General features: G+C 40.4%; 4 protein-coding genes across 5 annotated transcripts in view; all 4 read left to right on the plus strand.

Annotated features, from left to right (window-relative positions):
* The window catches only part of ano6 (anoctamin 6), a 20,958-nt gene extending 17,086 nt beyond the window's left edge, over nucleotides 1-3,872 (plus strand). For both annotated transcript variants that reach the window (XM_060038670.1, XM_060038669.1), the window contains 4 exons: nucleotides 688-893; nucleotides 1,461-1,666; nucleotides 1,903-2,008; nucleotides 2,402-3,872. In XM_060038670.1, coding sequence (XP_059894653.1) covers nucleotides 688-893; nucleotides 1,461-1,666; nucleotides 1,903-2,008; nucleotides 2,402-2,626 — 743 coding nt within the window. In that variant the 3' untranslated portion in view covers nucleotides 2,627-3,872. The remainder of the gene's footprint in view (nucleotides 1-687; nucleotides 894-1,460; nucleotides 1,667-1,902; nucleotides 2,009-2,401) is intronic.
* A 617-nt stretch (nucleotides 3,873-4,489) lies between these two features.
* Nucleotides 4,490-5,997, plus strand: LOC132447738 (cytochrome c oxidase assembly factor 3 homolog, mitochondrial-like). Its single transcript, XM_060038679.1, has 2 exons — nucleotides 4,490-4,722; nucleotides 5,520-5,997. Exons 1-2 carry the CDS (start codon nucleotides 4,566-4,568, stop codon nucleotides 5,624-5,626), a joined length of 264 nt encoding a protein of 87 aa, XP_059894662.1. The 5' UTR covers nucleotides 4,490-4,565; the 3' UTR covers nucleotides 5,627-5,997.
* A 322-nt stretch (nucleotides 5,998-6,319) lies between these two features.
* pwp1 (PWP1 homolog, endonuclein) lies at nucleotides 6,320-13,491 on the plus strand. Its single transcript, XM_060038675.1, has 15 exons — nucleotides 6,320-6,540; nucleotides 6,835-6,893; nucleotides 7,086-7,285; nucleotides 7,867-7,952; nucleotides 8,460-8,556; nucleotides 8,875-8,979; nucleotides 9,201-9,337; nucleotides 9,761-9,828; nucleotides 10,287-10,383; nucleotides 10,470-10,531; nucleotides 10,961-11,069; nucleotides 11,379-11,469; nucleotides 11,780-11,901; nucleotides 12,480-12,585; nucleotides 12,998-13,491. The coding sequence occupies exons 1-15, from the start codon at nucleotides 6,475-6,477 to the stop codon at nucleotides 13,093-13,095; spliced, it is 1,503 nt and encodes a 500-aa protein (XP_059894658.1). The 5' UTR covers nucleotides 6,320-6,474; the 3' UTR covers nucleotides 13,096-13,491.
* Nucleotides 13,492-13,846: 355 nt separating this feature from the next.
* mrpl42 (mitochondrial ribosomal protein L42) lies at nucleotides 13,847-15,741 on the plus strand. Its single transcript, XM_060038682.1, has 5 exons — nucleotides 13,847-13,986; nucleotides 14,385-14,448; nucleotides 14,675-14,759; nucleotides 15,090-15,253; nucleotides 15,620-15,741. Exons 1-5 carry the CDS (start codon nucleotides 13,911-13,913, stop codon nucleotides 15,663-15,665), a joined length of 435 nt encoding a protein of 144 aa, XP_059894665.1. The 5' UTR covers nucleotides 13,847-13,910; the 3' UTR covers nucleotides 15,666-15,741.
* Nucleotides 15,742-25,323: the final 9,582 nt, after the last annotated feature.

The raw sequence follows: 25,323 nt of genomic DNA on the forward strand, positions 1-25,323 counted from the left end.
TTTTTTTTTTTAAGTCTTCATTTTCATAATTTCTTCTTTTTGTGTCAACATTTTTTGCACACATTTTTGTTTCTTAATTTCTTATTTTTTTTATTTCTTAAATTCTCCCTTTCTCTGTTTCTTCATTTGAGGAATTGGTGTTGGATGAACCTAGCAATGTTTGGGTCACATGGCACATGTACTACACGATGTGTGTTTTGCGTCCCCAAGGCAAAGCATATGCATGTTTCAGCCTGTGTGTTTACATTACAACACATTGTACACCCTTGGTTACACAGGGCAGGTATTTAAAGAATCCCTAGACTCTAGGAAGAGTCTAGGAATTCCACAAACTGCCATCTATCTGGTAGATCCTGCGCAGTAAAGACAAAGACAACTATTCCTTGGTGTTTGTGTTGCATTTATTAATATATACCTTCACATTGGCATCCTGCATGTTGATGTATTATATTATATATTATGTATGTATTATATATTAGTTTATTATATTATTTTTTTGTGAATCTTAGTGCACTTATTGTGTATTTAATGCAGTACTTAGGTACTAACTTAGGTTATGCATAGAGCTGCAGTTCAATCTTATTCTTATTCTTAAAGGTATTCTTATTTGCATGTCTTTGTTTGATTAAAGGCGTGAGGATTTAGAAGTCTTATTCTGTACTTCACCCGTCTTGTGCTCCGCTCCAGTGATCCAGTTCGGCTTCGTCACCCTGTTCGTGGCCTCCTTCCCCCTGGCTCCGGTCCTGGCGCTGGTCAACAACCTGTTTGAGATCCGCGTGGACGCCTGGAAGATCACCACGCAGTTCCGCCGGATGGTGCCCGAGAAGGCCCAGGACATCGGCGCCTGGCAGCCCATCCTCCAGGGGGTGGCCATCCTGGCCGTGGCCACCAACGTGAGTGGCTGGTGTGGTCATGTGACCCACTGACCCCCCCCAAACCCCCAGCCTGTGTCATGTGACAGGACAGGAGTCGTCCCATGTCATGATTTGAATCTCCTCTTTGTTTTTCGGCATTGGATTTTGTTATTATGATTTAATGTGTGAAATTATGGAAGATGTTTTTTTTATTAGAGTGTTACTCTTCCTTTTCGGTACAAAATGTGGCGTTTGTTAGTTAGATAACAGAAATCGGAATGAAAGTTATCAGGTTTATATTTGAAGGTTTTACACAAATGCATCCATTATCTGCCCCGAACCAGATGAAAGAGTTGATTTTATTTAAAAAACAAACAATTCAATTCAACTTCATTTGTATAGCAGTTCATCATAGGTAAAGATTACGGTTGTAAAATATTCTGTATTCGTTTTAAAAGTCACGTTGAATGTCTAACCCCTAGCAGTCCCGTAATGACATGTATCTTATAAGGTATATTCACTCTGTCTTAACTTTGACCAAAGCCTTGGTTGTGTTATTCTGTGTTGTATTGACTCTGCCTTCCCCCTCCATGTGTCTTTACCCAGGCTATGATCATCGCCTTTAGCTCAGACATGATCCCCCGCTTGGTGTACTACTGGTCCTTCTCGGTTTTCCCCTACGGCGACCACGCCGAGAGCACCATGAGTGGCTACATCAACAACACCCTGTCCATCTTCAACATCGATGACTTCTCCAACTTCAGCAGGCCCCACAACACACCCTACTGGTTCAAGAACAGCTCCACCTGCCGGTACACTTACCGACTCAACTGATTACCCTTTCAAAATAAAAGTCAACTTTAGGGTTCATTTCAAAATATGTTTAAAGAATGAAATATGGAAGTCTACTTATGTTAATTTGATGTGATAGAATTTTACTTAAACTTTATTTGAATGAATGTGCTTCAGTGGAAATGACAGGCGTATGTGTTTTTCCAGGTGGTTTTGTGTGGGTGGAAACTAACAGATGTTTATCTCTGCCTTTCAGCTATCGGGATTTCCGGAATCCCCCGGGCCATCCCAGAGAATACCAGTACAATATGCAGTACTGGCATGTGATCGCTGCCAAGATGGCTTTCATAATCGTTGTTGAGGTATGTACAAGCTTTTAAAGGCATGCTTCTTGAAGCCGGCATGAATAATCTATTCATATTGACCTTGTAAAATCCATTTGACAAAGTGCACCATGTAAAAAAAAAATGAAAGCTCAATACTCTACAGGCTCTTCTAGCCAAACAAATGCATTTACCAATGAAAGGCATTTGAAAGATTAAATCTATTACCAGACACACAATGGTAAAATAAATAGAATATGGAATAAGATCGATACAGAAAGATACATGATATACTGAAAGTGAAAATGTAAGTGAAAGTTGTTTACCCTCTTCACTTAAAAGGTTAAAAGAATATAATTGGTTGTGAAAAGGACTTGGCTTGAATACATCTCCTTCCTCCTCCTCCTCCTCCTCCTCCTCCTCCTCCTCCAGCACATCGTCTACTTCACCAAGTTCGTGCTCTCCTACATAATCCCCGACGTGCCGGTCCATGTCAGGGAGCAGATCAAGCGGGAGCGCTACCTGACCCAGGTCATCATCCACGAGGCCAACCTCAAGCTGGTGACCAAGCGGTTGAAACCGCCCGAGGACGATGAGGAGAAACCCCAGCACCCGAAGGGCAAGGAGGAAAAGCTGGAGCTGGAGCTGGATTTCTGAAGACTGTAGAAACACGATTCGGGTGACATCGTAAGCAAGGATCCCGATCCTGAATGGAGACGGAGAGAAACATGATATAGGCCTACAGAAAGTGAAAATGAAAGTGGAAGTAGTTTACTGTCTTCACTTCTAAGGTTAAAAGACATTTTACAAAAGTCACCACAAATGACAAAAGTATTTTGCGATGAAAAGGACTTGGCTTGAATGCATCTCTTCCTCCTCCTCCTCCTCCTCCTCCTCCTCCTCCTCCTCCTCCTCCTCCCCGAACCAAAGACGGTAGACACGCAAGTGTCTACCGTACCAAATTGCTTATGCATAATTGGCCAATCCCAAATAGGCGTAAAGATCAAATATGACTTGTTTTAGGACAAACCACTCGTAGGAAAAACAAAACCTGCCGAATAATAATGTTTTTCACATGTGTGCCATTGTATAGGTTGCCTTAAACATAATCACTGACGGCTACAACAGAACGTACCTCTATGAATCTAAACAAAAGTAACGTCCGTCGGTGGAGAAAATGTCGCGCTGAAACATTCCATTGAGGTTTTTTGTCGACAGAGCAGGGGTGGGATGTTGTAGTGGCTAGGGGGTTCACCTCGCATCTGGAAGGGACTGTTTTAAAACCCATACGTCCTCAATGTTCCAAGCAGCATTCCCCTTAGCCCTTCCTGTGCACTAATGGCGTGTATCTGAATCAAAAGAAGAATGTGTCAGTTAAACCCCAAAATAGGAACCATCTGTTCGGACCTGGTTCTGGTCTCATCTTGCACTCTCTGGAAGATCTCTTATATGTTGAGGTTATTACCGTGTCACAGGATTGAAGGAGACGATATGAAATGCTTGTTGACCATCTCGTCACCACTTATTATATGCAACACAAAAACAAAGAGTTACAGTACCGATGGTGCATGCGAGTTGTGCGATGATTGTGTTGTATTATATATTGTGTTGACCCAGACAATCTAAGTGTGGTCTTTTTAAAACAGTTTTCATCTCACTTAAACACTGTTGAATGCTTGTTTTTTTGTCATGTGCCATTTTTTTAACGGCAGTATTATGAAAGCCATGTCTAACCATGGAATTGAATTCTGCACAGTACGTACACCCACCTTGTATTCCCCTCTGTGTAGATGACCTGTATCTCCCACTGTTACAAACACCTGAACACAGAGCAGTTGATGTATTTACTTTGTAAATAGAAGCACTTTGAGTGTTCAGTGTGCCAAGAAATATATTACTCAAATCAGTGTTGAGGTTTTTCTTACAATGATTTGCTCAAATTTCAAATAAGGTCATGGCCACATAGTACATTTGAGTCATTTGACAAGGTAACAAAACAAATCTTAAATTATTGTAATATACATCAGTGATATACAATGACCTGTATACTCTGTGAATCGGCTTTCAACAATTGAACTAGTCCTACTTCTTGCTGATATCCAATTTAAAGCAGATTAAAGATGACTGACTTTTGTATGTTGTGATACACAAAGGTTTACTTTTTATTATTTTTCTCTGTAAGATAACAATATTAACAAATACTGCCACATTGTACAATCGCTTATTCTCGTGTTTTTAATAGAAGGTAGCCTATGTAATCTAACTTCTGGACAGAAATGTAATTGTTGTGATGCAAATATCTCCAGTCTTGTCTGTTTTTATACATTTAAAATGAAACAGTATTTTCTGTTATAAAACAGTTATTGTGTTTGTTTTGTTCACATTTCTGGAAATGTATACATATTTGCATTATGACATTATTATGGAACAGACCATATTGTAGGGACAACGAGGTCGCATACATAACAATAACTCTTCAGTATATAATGTTGTGCACCCCTAGTATAGTTGGTACACTCCAGGAAACCAGGGGGCGGTGTGCACGTAACGTAACAAGAGTCATAACAAGAGACTCTAAAGGATACAATACAGAACCATGGCGGAGAAAGATGCAGAAAATGTCAAAATGCATAATGAGAGACTACTTCTGAACCGGAGGAATGAGCTCGACTACTGGAAGAAGAACGCCGAGCGGATCCGCGGGCGGAACCGGCTGACGGGGCTCGCCATCGGCGCGTTTGTGGTCGGCATGTGTATCCTTGTGAGAGCCAGTGACCCTGGGACACCCAGGAAACCAGGATTTAAAGTGTACATCTAAGAACTGCTATTTTATAAATGATGACCGTTGTATGGCTAAGGTTATACCAGGATTGTGTTACCCTGAAATAGTGAATTTTGGAGCTTGTATACAAGCTCCATTGTATGTGTTATGCATTCACTTGAGCAAATAAATTCTGCTCTTGTTTTTCCTCAATTAACGAGTTCATTATCTCCGATTCTGAGAAGTTTTTATGGAGTAAACATTTTCCCTAAAATTAATCCCCAGAGAAGTTATCATTCACTTAAGAGCTCGAGTTCATAGAAGCAAACATGTCCCGCCTGTTTTAGTTTGATCCAGTTTTATTTTAGTTTATCTTTGAACCATTGGGATATCATCCCCTACTTAAAATGACCTTTGGAGGAAGACTGAGAGCTTCTCTTGGGATTCTTGTCGTTATTTCAGAATAAACAAAGCAGAATATGTATTGCAGTGAAACGTTTTCTCAGATAAACTCATTCGTTCAGAAAAACAACAGCAGCATTTATTTTCTCAAGTTAATGCATTACGCTTCCGCATATCTGAAATCTGTTATGGGTGTTAAAACATAAAGTCCACCTACCCTCAACTCGGAGGTCATGAGTTATAGGTATTTATAACAGATCTTGGGTTAGGGCCTAGGCTTTGATGCAGAGGGCATTATTTTGAGAACATGTAGGCCTATTACTGTTCTGTATGAATGTCTTTAAACCATATGTACACTGTTGTCTTTTGGTCCTTAACTCCTATCAGTCGGCTACACCATTCTCTCTGTCAAACAGGAGAAAATAATGGATGACATCGACAAGGAAGCAAAGGTCCAAATCTGGAGAGGTCCTCGTACTGGAGCCAACTCCTAGATCCTGTGTGTGTGTGTGGGTGGCTGTGTGTGTGTTAAAACAAATGTGGGTGTGCTCGTGCTGTATGATTAATCAAGACCACAGGACCCACTTGGTTGTTGATGAAGAACAGAACATAACAGAGTCTAGTATGGAAGAATAGGATTTGGGTCAACATCAAATCTGTAAACATCTCATGAAAAAAAGAACATGTTGCGTGTTGTTGACTTGCTGCTTCTACATATCTTATTAACCAGAGGAATACAAAACTATATTTAACATGTATGTCATCTCTGAGGAGGCGCCATTCAATTTTCTGTCATGCACTATGTTTGTCACATTATATTAAATTATGTTCATAAATAATGTGGATATAAAATAAAAATGGTTATAATCTAAAATGGTCATGATATGTTCTAAGTCCATTTTGATTACAAAACATTGTAAAAATCTTCTTTATTCCTTTAACTTTATTCTAACCACACATACTGCAATTCCGTGTATTTCAACTAGGGCGTAATAGGATCACATTTTTACCTACCCTCGTTTTTTTTTTTTTGGCCAACATGTTATGGATATGGCCTTTCGCTGCCGCTGTATATTCTTATGCAGCCCTTTTTAAACCATGGGTGAGATTAAAATATAAAACGTTATACATAACATGATGGTCCAATTTTATTGCGGGCGGCCCCTTTTATTATATTGTTCCCGTACGTCATCGATGAGCGACGTTGCCTCACTACCAAATAGACTCACATGTTCTCCGCGCCGGCGCTCACAGGCGATACACGTTTAAAGGCTAATCTGAGACTATCAGTGATAGTTGCCATTTGGTGTGTTACTTTTAATCAGACAAACGTGTTTCAAACATGAGTTCCCAGATGACGTGCGTGGGGTGGGTGATGCGGGGTGTTTCCAAGGAAACACCAGACAAAGTGAGTTGTGCTTGTTAACAAATTTAAACCTTGGGTTTAGTTCTCTGGTCTAGTCTGCGACAGTTACCTTTTACTTACTCCACATCAAAATAAACATAATGTAAAATGCATATAGTCCTGTCTCTATTTCTGCTCTGATTTCTGCTATTTTATATTATGTTGTTGACTTTAAAATCCATGTTGTTGTGTCATTATGGAAGTTCATGTCCATACCTTTGCAATGATTGTCTCCATCTGTTGAATGTTATTTTGCATGTATTGTTTACTGTAAACATTCTATGTGGTTTCTATCAGGTTGAACTGAGCAAAGAGGAACTGCAGCGCATCATTGCTGAAGCAAAAGTAGAATTAGGGTAAAATGACACGCACACATTCACACACTATGCGGTCATAACATAATTTCCCTAAAAACACATTTTGTTGTGTTGGTCTAATTATATATCATGTGTACCCTATTGCTAGCGATCACATGTTAAAACATAACCTTGATTAATCAACAAATAATTGCTTTTTTATTGATTCTTCTTTTGTTTTTCCATCTACAGGGAAGTGGAGGAGGGGGAGGAGGAGGAAGCTGATGGAGACGCCGGGATGCCTGCTGACCAGGAGCCGGTTGGAGGAGGAGAGGAGGAGGAGGAAGGAGGGCAGGGCGAGGCAGAGGAAGATGAGAACAAAGCCGACAAGGAGGAACAGAAAGACGAGATGGCACAGTACGGCCTGGATCAGTACGACGACGAGGACACGGGTGAGGAAGAGGTTGATCTCATAACGATGACAACATCCACATACTTGCGTACACATCTCCGAGGAAGTCACGCAGTTGTCGTAACAACACACACACACACACTCACTCTAACTCGGAATACCAAACTGTATTCGTAGAGATGACAAATCACAGAACGCCCCCTTTTCTTACATCCCAACTACATGCCATGTCATACATGTCTACTCATAACAAATCTATACATAGATTTGTTATCATGAAAATGAGAAATGAGTCTGAAGGAAACAGGTAGTTTTGAGTTTGAGTTTTGATTTTGATTTCTGACCTGTTAATATTGTTTAAAGAAGTGGGGTGGGATTGAACAAGTTTTTACTTCTTCCCACCCCTTTTCAAATATGTTGTAGCATTTTTTTATATAGAGTGCTTGGCGGCATTATCAGTGCAGGAGTCACTAGGGCTGACTCCTGTTGATGCATTATTATTGTTGTTTTGTTGTTGCATATTTGAAATAAATCATTCATTCATTCATTCATTCATTCATTCATGTCATGGCCTTTCTATTTTTGAACTAATCACCCTCTGGTTTCCCTTCTGCCTCGCAGTGGCCAGCAACCTTGGTGACAGTCTGGCCGGGCTGACTGTTTTCAGCTCCAATGAACAGGATCCTTACATCACAATCAAAGACACAGTGAGTGCCCCCCCCCCCCCCCCATTTTTACTGTCTCATATCGGGCATTTGTGGGAACTATACTGGATTTAAAAACCAGGCTTGTGTTACTGTTTCTGCTTCTGCTACTGTTGCTGGGGCGCGTATTTGTATGACATCGTAGTCCTTTCTAAGCCAGGGTAATGTAGCGTCGGTCGGGTGCAGGATTGGGCCTAAACATTTTTTTGTTTGGTTCCGGTTTCCGACCGACCCTGTAAATGTATTTGCGACCCAAATTATTTTATGAGCTTAAAAATAAAAATTGTCAATTTTTTTTAGGCCTTGTCTAGAAGGTTAGAGGGTTCAACTCCCAGCCAGAAGGATCTGTGTTCAATCCCTCGTGCCCGTGCAGTGCCTAATGAAAAGTGTCTAAAATGTTTCTTTGGGTCAGGCGTCAGACGAATAACTAAATAACCAATTGGTTGTTTGTGTGAAGAGGCTTTCACTGGGCGTTCACGCTGATGGGACCTGTGCTTCTGTCTCCTTAAGGACCAGTACGAGAGGGAGGACTTTCAGATCAAACCCAACGACAACCTGGTTCTGGCTGGCAGGGCGGAGAAGGACTGCTGCAACCTGGAGGTCTACGGTCAGTCGTCTGTATTAGTGACAGTTTATGCAAATCATCTGAATATAATTGTCATCATCTGAATACAATTTTTCTTTCTTCATACTGATGGTAAGTTTTATGGCCTTATAATTTAAAGAACATTGCTCTGTATAGAAGCAATGCGTATTGTTTCATCACACTTATCGTAAACGTTTTTAAACATGGACATGCATAACCTAATGTTTAACATTATCCTCCCTCTCACCTGCCTGGACTTGGTTGTTATTCATCATTTGATGTGTGTTAGTGTGACGATTCACAAATAAGTGACGTGTGATGTCCTCCTATGTCTTCCAGTGTATAACTCTGATGAGGACTCCCTGTACGTCCATCACGACATTCTGCTGCCAGCCTACCCACTCTGTGTAGAGTGGCTGAACTTTGACCCTGCCGAGGGAAAAGGTAAATAGACCGAATTCAGCCCACAGAAATGGCCATGAATAGCTCTACGCCATGCTTGATAAATGTGTCAAAGCATCTTTTTATTCAAAGTCTAAATCTTTATAGTGGTCCCCAAAGTGGATTGATCGGAAAACGCCAGTTTGGAAAAAGACCCGAAACCACCCATTGTGCCCGTGAGCTCCGTCGTTTCCTGTGTGTTCATCAGGTCGGATGGTTTGCAGGGAACTACGCGGCGGTGGGCAACATGACCCCCCAGATCGACGTGTGGGACCTGGACGTGGTGGACTGCCTGGAGCCCGCCTTCTCCCTGGGAAGCAAGAAGACAGACAAGAAGAAGACCAAGAAGAAGGGCAAGAAGGTGAGCGTTGGCTCAGGGGATGGAGCCGCGAGGGTGCTAGCCGCACCACGCCTTGTAGGGACCCAGGTTAAAAAAAAAATAATCAAAATAATAATATACAATATAATATGTATTTGTCTTTTTAAAAAAAGAAAACAATAATAGACATATTTTTGTGTAAATGGTCAGATGTGATTTGAATTATTATGAGCTCTATTATTGGTCATGGGTTAAATCCCCAATGTCAGAATCCTGCCTGTAGGCATCATTGAGCAAATCAACGACTCGATGTATGTATCCGAGGTCACTTTATTTGGATTAAAGTGTCTCCTCCATTGCTTAATAGTATTAGTTCAGTGCTTTCTGTTTTCTGTGGAAGCTCTTCTATCGTTTCCCTCCTGCTGCTCTGATAGCTTGTTTGTTTGTTTGTTTGTTTGTTGCCAGGCTGCGGCGGAGCCGGTCGATGGACACACGGATGCAGTGCTGGACTTATCCTGGAACAAGCTAGTGAGGTCAGAGGTCAACTCTCTACAGCCCGGCTGCCATTCTGTTTATGATTAGTTAATTGTAGATTCAGAAAACACTAGGAAGCATGAGTATTCTTAACATTTATATAATATAAAATGTATCTCAACAAGAAGAGAATGATTCAATTTGATCTATGCTGTGTCTTTTAATACCATGAGCATGTGTATTTCCAAGAAGTGAGTTATAACTTCCTACGTCACCCACAATGCACCACTCGATTCAGAAGCTGTCTTGGGCCTTGAAGGGACTATTATTTCCATGTCAAAGATCAAAAAAATACAAATAATAAGAATTCAGAAAACAAAAGTCTATTATCAGGTGCACCTGATGGCCCAGTTTATATCTGCCCAGTTGAAACCAGACCAGTTTAAATCTACCCAGTTGAAACCCGACCAGCTGAGCGCTGACCAGTGGCTGCGGTTCCTCCCATCTCCTCCCCCAGGAACGTGTTGGCGAGCGCGTCTGCAGATGAGACGGTCATCCTGTGGGACATGGCCCAGGGAAAACCGGCTTCCACGCTGAGGAAACACACTGACAAGGTACTGAGAGGAGAACACGTTTGAGAGTAGTCTCGCTGGTGTGTGCGTGCTTGGTGGCTGGATCCAAACCTTCGGTTCTCTCCCAGGTCCAGGCGCTGGCGTTCCACCCCTTTGAGGCTCAGACGCTGCTGTCAGGATCATACGATAAGTAGGTGGACTCCAGCTGTTTGCTTATGTTTACCTTTGGATATTTTACCATTCCATATTGTAGGAGAGGCCTATATTTTTTTCTCTCAAGCTTAACTTGAAGCTGCTACGTTCATTTCATACTTGCTTTCTTGGCCAATGGAAAGTATGGAGGATATTGACACTTTATGAAGTACTGAATTCACACAAGTATATGCTACTAATTTTGTATAGATACTATGTATTTAATCACCAGAAAATAATAAATAAAAACAAAGGAATCGGATGCAAACGGCGTATGCATTAGGCCCTTTAGTCTGTCTCAATACTCAGTTCAGCATTGAGAGTGAGACGCGAACAAACTGAGATAAATGATGGATCATGATCTTGGTTAGATCCCTCAGTCTCATGTACAGTGTTGCTAAGGAAAACCCTTTTTCTCCCGGTGAAGAACGGCGATCCTGTACGACTGCCGGAGTCCGGCCAACACCCGCACCTGGAGGTTCAGCGGCACGGTGGAGCGCGTCGTCTGGAACCACTTCTCCGCCTGCAACTTCCTGGTGTGTGTGTGTGCGTGTGTGTGTCTGAGTGCGTGCGAATAGTCTAGTCTACCTACCCTGAAGTAATCAGCTTCCAATCCTGGTTACGTTTGAAAATAGCATAATTGCGTAACTACCCTCTATTATTTTCATTTCCCTTCCTTATATTTTTGATTATTTTCTATATTTCAGAGGGTGTAAACATTTATTGTCATAACGGAAGCAGTCTTTTTAAACATCAATACCAAAAACACTAAGGGGAGATTCTTTTGAGTATTGGTTGTTTGTTGGCCTCGCTGTGAAATCAGTTTCTGGATTGCTTTGTTTCAGGCGAGTACAGAAGATGGTTTTGTGTACTGTCTCGACGCCCGCTCGGATAAACCCGTGTTCACCCTGAAGGCCCACGACGGAGAAGTGACCGGTAGGATACCTCACCGATCAGACACAAGAGAAACAACTTTCCAAAAACAAAAAGTAGCCAGTAGACGTGGAACCAGACTACTCTCTCGCTTAAGAATATTTAACGGGGCGATTTAATGTTGATGAAAGAGACAATGCCAAGGTGGTATTTAGCTACACCTTTCCAGTATGCGATCGGAAGACGTGTACATTTGCTGTCCAGACACCAACGTCCTTAGACCAAGTGTCTGCAAAGATATGAGATTATAAAAACACATGCTTGATGAATGAGTGTTTCAACCTGAACCATCTCGTCTCATCGCCCCCTACAGGACTGGAGCTCAGCAGCCAGATCAAAGGGTGCCTGGTCACATCTTCGGAGGACAAAAGTGTCAAGATCTGGGACATATTGAGCGACAAGCCCAGTCTGGTGCACTCCAGGGACATGAAGATGGTGAGTGGGACCTGCTGCTGGGCTGGGATACTTGAGTGACCTGGTGGCCACAAATTGATCCGGCAACTGAAAACGAAAATGAAACTGTTTTATGTGCACTTCATCACCACATGTGAAAGATGCGTGTATGTAATCCCAAAGCATCCGGTTGCAATATGCATCTGGATTTTACTTTGAAGATGGACAATATCAAGCACAATATTTTCTTGGATATTAACCATATTTTAAAATTGACTGATAATAAATAATAATAATGTTAATAATAATTGTACTATAATAAAGTATAATAATAATAATCATAACCATTACTTTTTTCTTTTATTTTGCCATTCTTGTAGTGAATGAAATGTTCAATTTCACTTTGCCAAATATGTCCTTTAAGATACACATCGTAATTGAAGACACAACAAAGTAGTAAATCAAGTACTATTGAGAACCAGCCAAAAGGGAGGGGAAGGCATACAGAATATGGTCAGTAGAGTACAGAGGAAGCGTTGAGCCCTCAGTGAAGGAGCTGTAGACCACAGGGACCAGATGTCCCAGTTCGGAGGTAAACTCTTGATGTTTGGCCCGTCCAGGGGGTGGTGTTCTGCGCCGCCTGCTGCCCCGACCTGCCCTTCGTCTACGCCTTCGGAGGACAGAAGGACGGCATGCGCGTGTGGGACATCAGCGACGTCGCCGCAGGTAAACGCGCTCTCTCACTCGCTTACTCATTCACACTCGCTCATTCACTCACTCACTATAGCTCTGCATCTAGTAATGGCGATATAATGGCACATGTGTCCGACTCCCAGCTGAAAGGTACCAGGTTCGATCTCCAGCGTCTGCATTCTACCTGTAGGCGTGCTTGAGCAAGATTCTGTTACCCTACCGGCCCCTTAATGATGTATATCTGCAATTCACTGACATATATTGCTATTATTTTGTTATATATTACTATGTATATGACCTTTAATGATTGTGCTTTTTAAACATGATTTCTTCCTTTGTAAAGCATTGTGGATGTCCTGCTGTTTGTGAAACAGACATCCACTTGCGTTGCCTTGTACTAGATTGAGCCAGTGTTGAGATTTCGGTTGTGTTTGTCTCCCCCTAGTGGGCCAAGTGTTCGGCAGCAGAGAGCGGCTGGTGGTGAACACGGCGGGGGCAGCTGAGGGGACTAGCGTCGCTACAGCTGAGATGGAGGTCTCCTAGCAACACACGCTGGATTGATACCAGGAGAAATAAATTTAACGATTACTTGGATCGTTTGGCAATGGAATATTGGCAATACATTTGCTTGTTCGTTTTTAATGGGATTCGTGGACGGCGTTCTTCTTTGTTAAATTAGGGCCAAGAAGGAAATGGGAAGACTTTGAAAACTCACGTTAGTAGGAAGAGGAATTGCAAATTTATTGACACTCAAAATTCACTCAAAAAGATTTAGAATTGGTTAATGTGTCTGTGTCTGTGTGGAAAATGTGGATCCTGGCCGTGTTAAATGTCAAAATCATAGACATTGAAATAGCTTAATAATATCAAAAGTAAAATAACTTGTATATATCCGTCTCTCGTGTAAACAACTGCTATTAAATATTTTATGTAATGAAACTGCTGCAAACTGATTAATTTGTCTGTAATCTTACCATCAGACCGGTACATGGGCATACTTGTTTAATCTAGTTGATGCCTACTTTGAAAAAATTACTAAAGTTAAAATCCAAATGTAAGCTTTCACAAAAAGCAAAACTTGAGAGAATTACATAAATGTCTTAACGCATCCATTATTGAAATTAACATATTTTCATATTTCTTCTATATTAAAAAGGTAATTATATATCTATATCTATATATCTATATCTATCTACATCTACATCTACATCTACATCTATATATATATATAGTGCTTCTAAACGACTGTATGTTACCATCATAGCTCTGTAGACTGTAGAGTAAAGCGGAACCAATATGTGTCCCGCTGTTCGAGCGGACCTATTATTGTGTCGTACACCAATGCTGAGGTTCTGATCATGGCGTCGGGTCATCTGTGCAGGTTAAGGTCCCTCTCAAGACTTTATAATACCACAAACCTGAGGCTTGGACAAAGTAAGTCATCCATCGTACCATCGTGCCTGTGAAAAATACGTATATAATTAATTTCGTTTAATATGAGGAATGCAGTGAGAGCTAACGTCACCCCGACAAAGCTTGTGCTAAGAAATTATCACAACCATCAGTAACATGTTAGCTCATTTGTCCTTCATAAGGTGTTCAAGATAGATGTCATTGTATCCTCATGTGCAGAGTATCTTGTTTTAAATGCTATCATCTCGTTTAAGTGTTGACAAAAGAGATGCATCGATCGAGACACATTCTTCATCCAATTCAAACTGCCCTCTAGGCTTTGATGATGATGGCTTTTTAATGTTCATTGTTATGAGAATACATGTAACCCTTAACTATACGTTTGGTATGCAACTCATGTGCTTGTTGATCTATTTCAGCATGTTTAGTGCCAACCTGTCATCAATCAAGCGTGGCTGGCCATCAATTCAATGACGCCAATTGGTAAGACACCCTGAGCAATGTCAATTCTCAATCATTCTGTTAAATTATCCAACAAAAAAAATCTTGTTTTCTTCTACTCCACTGATGCTGTGTGTTAATTGTTCTTGTTACAGAGAAAATTGGTATTGATTTGCAGAAATGGTTGGTCGATTTGATATATGTTTTCGACCTGCTTCTTTGGATCTGTGCTGAGGATTTTTTCTTCATTCATATCTTTCCATTACAGCAAAGTGGAGATTGGTGTGACTTCCGATGGAAGCACCATTGTGTGCTACCATCCCTCCGTTGACGTTCCCTATGAACTAACCCAGGTGAGTTATATAGCGCTCAAATGATGACGTGACCCCAGAGTGGATCATGTTTATTTTAACCGTAGTTTGACAGTTTAAGGCCTTAACCAATTGAAAATTGCGTAAAAAAAAATGCTAATATTTAGTTGATGTTCTATGTGTCAAGCTTTGAATGCCATATTTTGAACATTGAATCTCTTATGTTTCAGTCCCGCCTGTTATCAGTGTTAGCATTTTAGACCTTAAAATTATTTTTTTATAAGAAAACTACGTCAGAATAAACCCCCAAAAATGTCACTCATCCAAAATGAAATCTGTTATTCCGGGATTAACGCCCCTTTTGATTTTCAGCCAATCGAACGGCCGGGGCCTCTGAGCAACGCAGCAGAGACCCACGACCAGGTGATCAAGGCCCACCTCAGCATGGAGGTGGTCAAGGGCAAGCAGGGCCCCACCATTGAGGAGCTGAGCAAGATGTTCTTCACCACCAAGCACGACTGGTATCCCAAGGGCCAGTGAGTACACGCATGGAAGACCAAGGAACAATAGGGAACTGTTTACTGGCGGGGGGATGGTGTACTGTAGCTAGTGTGGTCAACTCCCAGCCAGAAGGCACTTGTAGGTTCTATCCCCCAATGTTTATAGCCTAACATGTAGAAATCCTTGAGCAAGACGTTCCTTACCTGCTCCTTAATGACCTGTATCTGAATTCATGTAAATCAATTAATAGTAAGGGTAAAAATAAAGGTCCAAATGCAAGTTTGTATGAATTTAATTGCATCAATGTGAAGCAGTGTAGTGCATAATATTTTATTCGAGAGCTTTGTAAAATAACATGAGTACCCCTTAGGTCTGAAAAGTAATGTTTTGTTTTTTTGCAGGTATCGCACGAGACGTATAAAGAAGAATCCACCAAAAGACAGATAACTGAAGGATCTCCATTAAAATTACTGTATGGTCTTCTAAATATTCTAATATGCTTTGTAATAAAATGCTCAATATGCCTGTTTGTTTCTTTTGTATCTCCTATCAGTAAAACAATGAGTAAAAAAAATATTAATTTGGCGTGCGCGCACTTCATGCAGCGCTCAACTATTGTTATTCTTTTATACCATGTATTTTTAATGACTACCAATAGAAAACGATAGTTACCCCTGACGTTTATTTTCATAACAACCGATAAAAAAAACGACAGTGTTACACCTAGGGATGTTAAACGACTCGTTTTCTGTGAGTCGACGTGTAGGAGGCATAAATTGAAAAATCGATCGATTTCTTCTCCTTTTTTCGGCCCGCGGCTGCAGCAGTTGCAGAGCTCAAAGGATCTGCGCATTCCTTTAAGACAGAGGCCCAGTTGGCCCACCCGTCCTATATCAAAGGTTGCTATCAGGAGCACACCAATAATGCATTTTTTTTATGAATTTAAGTTGATATAAAAATGATGAACAAAATATCAAAGAGCAGGATTGTGAACCTGTAAATTCCCAATAGGCAAAATGTGTCGGCGTTGTTTTAATTAGGGACGGCAGTTGATGATGCGCGCCTCCTCTTTGCAACGAAATTGTTTAAGTCGGACATAAAACCATTTAATTTAACAGGCTACACCCACTAAAACAGATATTTGCGTTTTTAAATAAATATTTGTAAACGAAAATTCATCTTTTGTGTGCCTCTCTGGCATTGAGTAAACCTGAAAAAACCTGGTGCTGACCCAACTGACCTTAACCATTACCGGCCCATCTCCAATCTCCCTTTCATCTCCAAAACACTTGAAAGGGTGGTTGCCGCACAACTACAGTCCCACCTCGACATTAACAATCCTCCATGAACCGTTCCAATCTGGCTTCCGTCCAAAACACAGCACTGAAACAGCCCTAGTCAAAATCACCAACGACCTCCTCCTTGCAGCCGACTCTGGATTACTCACCATTCTCATCCTCCTCGATCTCAGCGCAGCATTCGACACCATCTACCACCCTCTGCTCCTTGACCGCCTAGCTGGTATTGGGATCACTGGTGCTGCACTCTCCTGGTTTACATCCTCCCTCACCGGCCGTCAACAATTTGTTCAACTAAGCAACCACAAGTCTGGGTGTTCAGGTGTCTCACTGGGTGTCCCCCAGGGGTCAGTCTTGGGTCCACTCCTCTTCACCACTTACCTCCTCCCGCTGGGCACACTCCTCCGTCACCATGGGGTCCATTTTCACTGCTACGCTGACGACACACAGGTCTACATCTCCACCAAACCCACCGCTGCCATCCCCCCCACCTCCCTCATCACGTGCCTGGAAGAGATCCGGAGCTGGTTGAGCAGGAACTTCCTGAAACTCAATGGAAACAAGACCGAGGCCCTGCTCATCGGATCCAAATCCACCCTCACTAAATCACAACACACCCCAGCTCCACTCATAATTATCGATGGATTCCCAGTACCCTTCTCCTCCAAAGTCAAGAGCCTCGGCGTCATCCTGGACAACACCCTCTCATTCGCACCCCATATTCACAACATCACCCGGACTGCATTCTTCCACCTCCGCAACATCGCCAGACTCCGCCCATCACTGACCCAATCCAGCACTGAAATCCTAGTTCACTCATTTGTCACATCACGCATAGACTACTGCAACGCCCTCCTCACCGGACTCCCCACCAAACTCATCAACAGACTGCAGATCATTCAGAACTCAGCCGCCCGGATCATCACCCGCACCAAATCATCTGACCACATCACCCCTGTCCTCATTCAACTTCACTGGCTCCCAGTACACTACCGTATCCAATACAAAATCCTACTCCTCACCTACAAAGCTCTCCACAACCTAGCCCCCAGTTATCTCTGCGACCTCCTCCAAGAATACACTCCCTCCAGCTCCCTCCGCTCAACCTCTGCTGGACTACTATGTATCCCCACATCACGACTCACTACAATGGGTGCCCGGTCATTCAGCTGTTCAGCACCCAGGCTCTGGAACTCCCTCCCCCCACACATAAAACAGTCAGACACCATTACAACCTTCAAGTCACAACTCAAAACTCACCTGTTCATACTCGCACACAACGTCTAACTGATCACTGTTTTGATTGTTTTGTTTTTTTGTTTTGTTTTGTTTTGTCTTGTTTTTGTTTTATTTATTTCTTATTGCTTATGTTTATTTTATTTATTTTTTTTTATTTTATTTTTTTCCACAATGTCTTGTTTTTTTAAAAATGTATGATGACTATATGCTCTGTAAGGTGACCTTGGGTGTCTTGAAAGGCGCCTCTAAATGAAATGTATTATTATTATTATTATTATTATTGAGCGGGTCTGGAGGATCGCACTCTGCAGAACCCAGTCGCTGAAAAAGTGAACGTCAGCACCACTGGCATCAGTGGTGATAGCAACTTTGTCAGCTGAGGACCAATTTTTAATTGGTTCTTTTGGAAGCAGAAATGGGTCAAAATGTTTTGTAAAGGACATTGAAGCAGTTTGTATGTAAAAAAAAAAGTAAAAACAAAACAATTCATCGATTTCTATTTTTAGAGTCGTTTAGAGCACGTGTCGAGAATCGACCGTTGAGTCTACACATTCTTCACATCCCTAGTTACACCTTACTTTTTTCAAAAATGCCAGAAAAAAACGACGTGTTGCCCCTTATTTTCAAAACGACAGTCTTACCCCTTACGTTTTTTAAAAAAAATGCCAGAAAAAAACGACGTGTTACACCTTACGTTTTTTTCAAAACGACAGCGTTACCTTCTTTGAAAAACGACTGCGGTAACACTGTCGTTTTTTTTTCCAAACGACAGTGTTACCCCTTACGTTTTTTTCAAAACGACAGTGTTACCCCTTACTCTTTTTTCAAAACGACAGTGTTACCCCTTACGTTTTTTTCAAAACTGCCAGAAAAAAACGACAGTGTTACCCCTGTTTTTTTTCAAAACGATAGTGTTACCCCTCACGTTTTTTTCAAAAATGCCAGAAAAAAACGACAGTGTTACCCCTTACGTTTTTTTCAAAACAGCCAGAAAAAAACCAGTGTTACCCCTTACGTTTTATTCAAAACGACAGTGTTACCCCTTACGTTTTTTTCAAAAATTCCTGAAAAAAACGACACCTTTTTATCAAAAGGCCAGAAAAAACGACAGTGTTATCCCTTAAGATTTTTTCAAAACGACAGTGTTACCCCTTAGGTTTTTTTCAAAACGACAGTGTTGCCCCTTATGTTTTTTTCAAAACTACAGTGTTACCCCTTAAGTTTTTTTCAAAACGACAGTGTTACCCCTTACGTTTGTTTAAAAAATGCTAGAAAAAAACGACGTGTTACCCCTTACGTTTTTTTCTAAACGACAGTGTTACCCCTTACGTTTTTTTTAAAACGACAGTGATACCCCTTACGTTTTTTCCAAAAATGCCTGAAAAAAACGACAGTGTTACCCCTTACGTTTTTTTCAAAACTGCCAGAAAAAAACGACAGTGTTACCCCTGTTTTTTTTTCAAAACGACAGTGTTACCCCTTATGTTTTTTTCAAAACGACAGTGTTACCCCTTACGTTTTTTTCAAAACGACAGTGTTACCCCTTACGTTTTTTTCAAAAAGCCAGAAAAAAACGACAGTGTTACCCCTTACGTTTTTTTCAAAATGACAGTGTTACCCCTTACGTTTTTTTTTCAAAACGACAGTGTTACCCCTTATGATTTTCTCGAAAATGCCAGAAAAAAACTACAGTGTTACCCCGTAAGTTTTTTTCAAAACGACAGTGTTACCCCTTACGTTTTTTTAAAAAATGCCAGAAAAAAACGACAGTGTTACCCCTTACGTTTTCTTCAAAACGACAGTGTTACCCATTACTTTTTTTCCTAAACGAAAGTGTTACCCCTTACGTATTTTTCAAAACGACAGTGTTACCCCTTACGTTTTTTTCAAAACGACAGTGTTACCTCTTACGTTTTTTCAAAACAATAGGGTTACCCCTGGGGATTGAACATGCAACCTAACGCTTACAAGACAACTGCTCTACCTCCTCGGCTAAGTCGACCCTCACTTTTCATTTCAAAACAACATATAAAACGACAGTGTTACCCCTCATTTTTTTCAAAACGGCCAGAAAAAAACGACAGTGTTACCTCTTACGTTTTTTTAAAACGACAGTGTTACCCCTTACGTTTTTTTCAAGACGACAGTGTTACCCCTTACGTTTTTTTCAAAACAACAGTGTTACCGCTTACGTTTTTTTCAAAAAAGCCAGAAAAAAACGACAGTGTTACCCCTTATGTTTTTTCAAAACGGCCAGAAAAAAACCACAGTGTTACCCCTTATGTTTTTTCAAAACGGCCAGAAAAAAACGACAGTGTTACCCCTTATGTTTTTTCCAACACGACAGTGCTCCCCTGGGGATTGAACACGCAACCTGGTGCTTACAAGACAATTGGTCTACCTCCTGAGCTAAGCCGACCCTTAACCTGCATTTCAAATTGACATATAAACAGACAGTGTTACCCCACATTTTTTTTGGAAAACGGCAGTGTTACCCCTTACGTTTTTTTCAAAACGGCCAGAAAAAAACGACAGTGTTACCCCTTATGTTTTTTTCAAAACGGCCAGAAAAAAACGACAGTGTTACCCCTTATGTTTTTTTCAAAACTGCCAGAAAAAAACGACAGTGTTAACCCTTATGTTTTTTCAACATGACAGTGCTCCCCTGGGGATTGAACACGCAACCTGGTGCTTACAAGACAACTGCTCTACCTCCTGAGCTAAGCTGACCCTTAACCTTTGTTTCAAATTGACATATAAACAGACAGTGTTACCCCACATTTTTTTTAAAACGACAGTGTTACCCCTTATGTTTATTTCAAAACGGCCAGAAAAAAAAGACAGTGTTACCCCTTTTGTTTTTTTCAAAACGGCCAGAAAAAAAAGACAGTGTTACCCCTTATGTTTTTTTCAAAACGGCCAGAAAAAAACGACAGTGTTACCCCTTATGTTTTTTTCAAAACGGCCAGAAAAAAACGACAGTGTTACCCCTTATGTTTTTTTCAAAACTGCCAGAAAAAAACGACAGTGTTACCCCTTATGTTTTTTCAACATGACAGTGCTCCCCTGGGGATTGAACACGCAACCTGCTGCTTACAAGACAACTGCTCTACCTCCTGAGCTAAGCTGACCCTTAACCTTTGTTTCAAATTGACATATAAACAGACAGTGTTACCCCACATTTTTTTTAAAACGACAGTGTTACCCCTTATGTTTATTTCAAAACGGCCAGAAAAAAAAGACAGTGTTACCCCTTTTGTTTTTTTCAAAACGGCCAGAAAAAAAAGACAGTGTTACCCCTTATGTTTTTTTCAAAACGGCCAGAAAAAAACGACAGTGTTACCCCTTATGTTTTTTTCAAAACGGCCAGAAAAAAACGACAGTGTTACCCCTTATGTTTTTTTCAAAACAGCCAGAAAAAAACGACAGTGTTACCCCTTATGTTTTTTTCAAAACGGCCAGAAAAAAACGACAGTGTTACCCCTTATGTTTTTTTCAAAACGGCCAGAAAAAAAATACATTGTTAGCCCTTATGTTTTTTTCAAAACGGCCAGAAGAAAAAGACAGTGTTACCCCTTATGTTTTTTTCAAAACGGCCAGAAAAAAACGACAGTGTTACCCCTTATGTTTTTTTTAAAACGGCCAGAAAAAAACGACAGTGTTACCCCTTATGTTTTTTTCAAAACTGCCAGAAAAAAACGACAGTGTTACCCCTTATGTTTTTTTCAAAACGGCAAGAAAAAAACAACAGTGTTACCCCCTATGTTTTTTTCAAAACGTCCAGAAAAAAACGACAGTGTTACCCCTTATGTTTTTTCAAAACGGCCAGAAAAAAACGACAGTGTTACCCCTTATGTTTTTTCAAAACGGCCAGAAAAAAACGACAGTGTTACCCCTTATGTTTTTTTCAAAACGGCCAGAAAATAACGACAGTGTTACCCCTTATGTTTTTTTCAAAACGGCCAGAAAAAAACGACAGTGTTACCCCTTACGTTTTTTTCAAAACGGCCAGAAAAAAACGACAGTGTTACCCCTTATGTTTTTTTCAAAACGGCCAGAAAAAAACGACAGTGTTACCCCTTATGTTTTTTTCAAAACGGCAAGAAAAAAACGACAGTGTTACCCCCTATGTTTTTTTCAAAACGGCCAGAAAAAAACGACAGTGTTACCCCTTATGTTTTTTCAAAACGGCCAGAAAAAAACGACAGTGTTACCCCTTATGTTTTTTCAAAACGGCCAGAAAAAAACGACAGTGTTACCCCTTATGTTTTTTTCAAAACGGCAAGAAAAAAACGACAGTGTTACCCCCTATGTTTTTTTCAAAACGGCCAGAAAAAAACGACAGTGTTACCCCTTATGTTTTTTCAAAACGGCCAGAAAAAAACGACAGTGTTACCCCTTATGTTTTTTCAAAACGGCCAGAAAAAAACGACAGTGTTACCCCTTATGTTTTTTTCAAAACGGCCAGAAAAAAACGACAGTGTTACCCCTTATGTTTTTTTCAAAACGGCCAGAAAAAAACGACAGTGTTACCCCTTATGTTTTTTCAAAACGGCCAGAAAAAAACGACAGTGTTACCCCTTATGTTTTTTTCAAAACGGCCAGAAAAAAACGACAGTGTTACCCCTTATGTTTTTTTCAAAACGGCCAGAAAAAAACGACAGTGTTACCCCTTACGTTTTTTTCAAAACGGCCAGAAAAAAACGACAGTGTTACCCCTTATGTTTTTTTCAAAACGGCCAGAAAAAAACGACAGTGTTACCCCTTATGTTTTTTTCAAAACGGCAATAAAAAAACGACAGTGTTACCCCCTATGTTTTTTTCAAAACGGCCAGAAAAAAACGACAGTGTTACCCCTTATGTTTTTTTCAAAACGGCCGGAAAAAAACGACAGTGTTACCCCTTATGTTGTTTCAAAACGGCCAGAAAAAAACGACAGTGTTACCCCTTATGTTTTTTCAAAACTGCCAGAAAAAAACGACAGTGTTACCCCTTATGTTTTTTTCAAAACGGCAAGAAAAAAACAACAGTGTTACCCCTTATGTTTTTTTCAAAACGGCAAGAAAAAAACGACAGTGTTACCCCCTATGTTTTTTTCAAAACGGCCAGAAAAAAACAACAGTGTTACCCCTTATGTTTTTTCAAAACGGCCAGAAAAAAACGACAGTGTTACCCCTTATGTTTTTTCAAAACGGCCAGAAAAAAACGACAGTGTTACCCCTTATGTTTTTTTCAAAACGGTCAGAAAAAAACGACAGTGTTACCCCTTATGTTTTTTTCAAAACGGCAAGAAAAAAACGACAGTGTTACCCCTTATGTTTTTTTCAAAACGGCAAGAAAAAAACGACAGTGTTACCCCTTATGTTTTTTCAAAACGGCCAGAAAAAAAAGACAGTGTTACCCCTTATGTTTTTTTCAAAACGGCCAGAAAAAAACGACAGTGTTACCCCTTATGTTTTTTTCAAAACGGCCAGAAAAAAACGACAGTGTTACCCCTTATGTTTTTTTCAAAACGGCCAGAAAAAAACGACAGTGTTACCCCTTATGTTTTTTTCAAAACGGCCAGAAAAAAACGACAGTGTTACCCCCTATGTTTTTTTCAAAACAGCCAGAAAAAAACGACAGTGTTACCCCTTATGTTTTTTTCAAAACGGCCAGAAAAATACGACAGTGTTACCCCTTATGTTTTTTTCAAAACGGCCAGAAAAAAAATACATTGTTAGCCCTTATGTTTTTTTCAAAACGGCCAGAAAAAAAAGAGTGTTACCCCTTATGTTTTTTTCAAAACGGCCAGAAAAAAACGACAGTGTTACCCCTTATGTTTTTTTCAAAACGGCCAGAAAAAAACGACAGTGTTACCCCTTATGTTTTTTCAAAACGGCCAGAAAAAAACGACAGTGTTACCCCTTATGTTTTTTCAAAACGGCCAGAAAAAAACGACAGTGTTACCCCTTATGTTTTTTTCAAAACGGCCAGAAAAAAACGACAGTGTTACCCCTTATGTTTTTTTCAAAACGGCAAGAAAAAAACGACAGTGTTACCCCTTATGTTTTTTTCAAAACGGCAAGAAAAAAACGACAGTGTTACCCCTTATGTTTTTTCAAAACGGCCAGAAAAAAAAGACAGTGTTACCCCTTATGTTTTTTTCAAAACGGCCAGAAAAAAAATACATTGTTAGCCCTTATGTTTTTTTCAAAACGGCCAGAAGAAAAAGACAGTGTTACCCCTTATGTTTTTTTCAAAACGGCCAGAAAAAAACGACAGTGTTACCCCTTATGTTTTTTTTAAAACGGCCAGAAAAAAACGACAGTGTTACCCCTTATGTTTTTTTCAAAACTGCCAGAAAAAAACGACAGTGTTACCCCTTATGTTTTTTTCAAAACGGCAAGAAAAAAACAACAGTGTTACCCCCTATGTTTTTTTCAAAACGTCCAGAAAAAAACGACAGTGTTACCCCTTATGTTTTTTCAAAACGGCCAGAAAAAAACGACAGTGTTACCCCTTATGTTTTTTCAAAACGGCCAGAAAAAAACGACAGTGTTACCCCTTATGTTTTTTTCAAAACGGCCAGAAAATAACGACAGTGTTACCCCTTATGTTTTTTTCAAAACGGCCAGAAAAAAACGACAGTGTTACCCCTTACGTTTTTTTCAAAACGGCCAGAAAAAAACGACAGTGTTACCCCTTATGTTTTTTTCAAAACGGCCAGAAAAAAACGACAGTGTTACCCCTTATGTTTTTTTCAAAACGGCAAGAAAAAAACGACAGTGTTACCCCCTATGTTTTTTTCAAAACGGCCAGAAAAAAACGACAGTGTTACCCCTTATGTTTTTTCAAAACGGCCAGAAAAAAACGACAGTGTTACCCCTTATGTTTTTTCAAAACGGCCAGAAAAAAACGACAGTGTTACCCCTTATGTTTTTTTCAAAACGGCAAGAAAAAAACGACAGTGTTACCCCCTATGTTTTTTTCAAAACGGCCAGAAAAAAACGACAGTGTTACCCCTTATGTTTTTTCAAAACGGCCAGAAAAAAACGACAGTGTTACCCCTTATGTTTTTTCAAAACGGCCAGAAAAAAACGACAGTGTTACCCCTTATGTTTTTTTCAAAACGGCCAGAAAAAAACGACAGTGTTACCCCTTATGTTTTTTTCAAAACGGCCAGAAAAAAACGACAGTGTTACCCCTTATGTTTTTTCAAAACGGCCAGAAAAAAACGACAGTGTTACCCCTTATGTTTTTTTCAAAACGGCCAGAAAAAAACGACAGTGTTACCCCTTATGTTTTTTTCAAAACGGCCAGAAAAAAACGACAGTGTTACCCCTTACGTTTTTTTCAAAACGGCCAGAAAAAAACGACAGTGTTACCCCTTATGTTTTTTTCAAAACGGCCAGAAAAAAACGACAGTGTTACCCCTTATGTTTTTTTCAAAACGGCAATAAAAAAACGACAGTGTTACCCCCTATGTTTTTTTCAAAACGGCCAGAAAAAAACGACAGTGTTACCCCTTATGTTTTTTTCAAAACGGCCGGAAAAAAACGACAGTGTTACCCCTTATGTTGTTTCAA

Source organism: Gadus macrocephalus, chromosome 19 (assembly GCF_031168955.1).
Source record: "Gadus macrocephalus chromosome 19, ASM3116895v1".
NCBI lineage: Eukaryota > Metazoa > Chordata > Actinopteri > Gadiformes > Gadidae > Gadus > Gadus macrocephalus.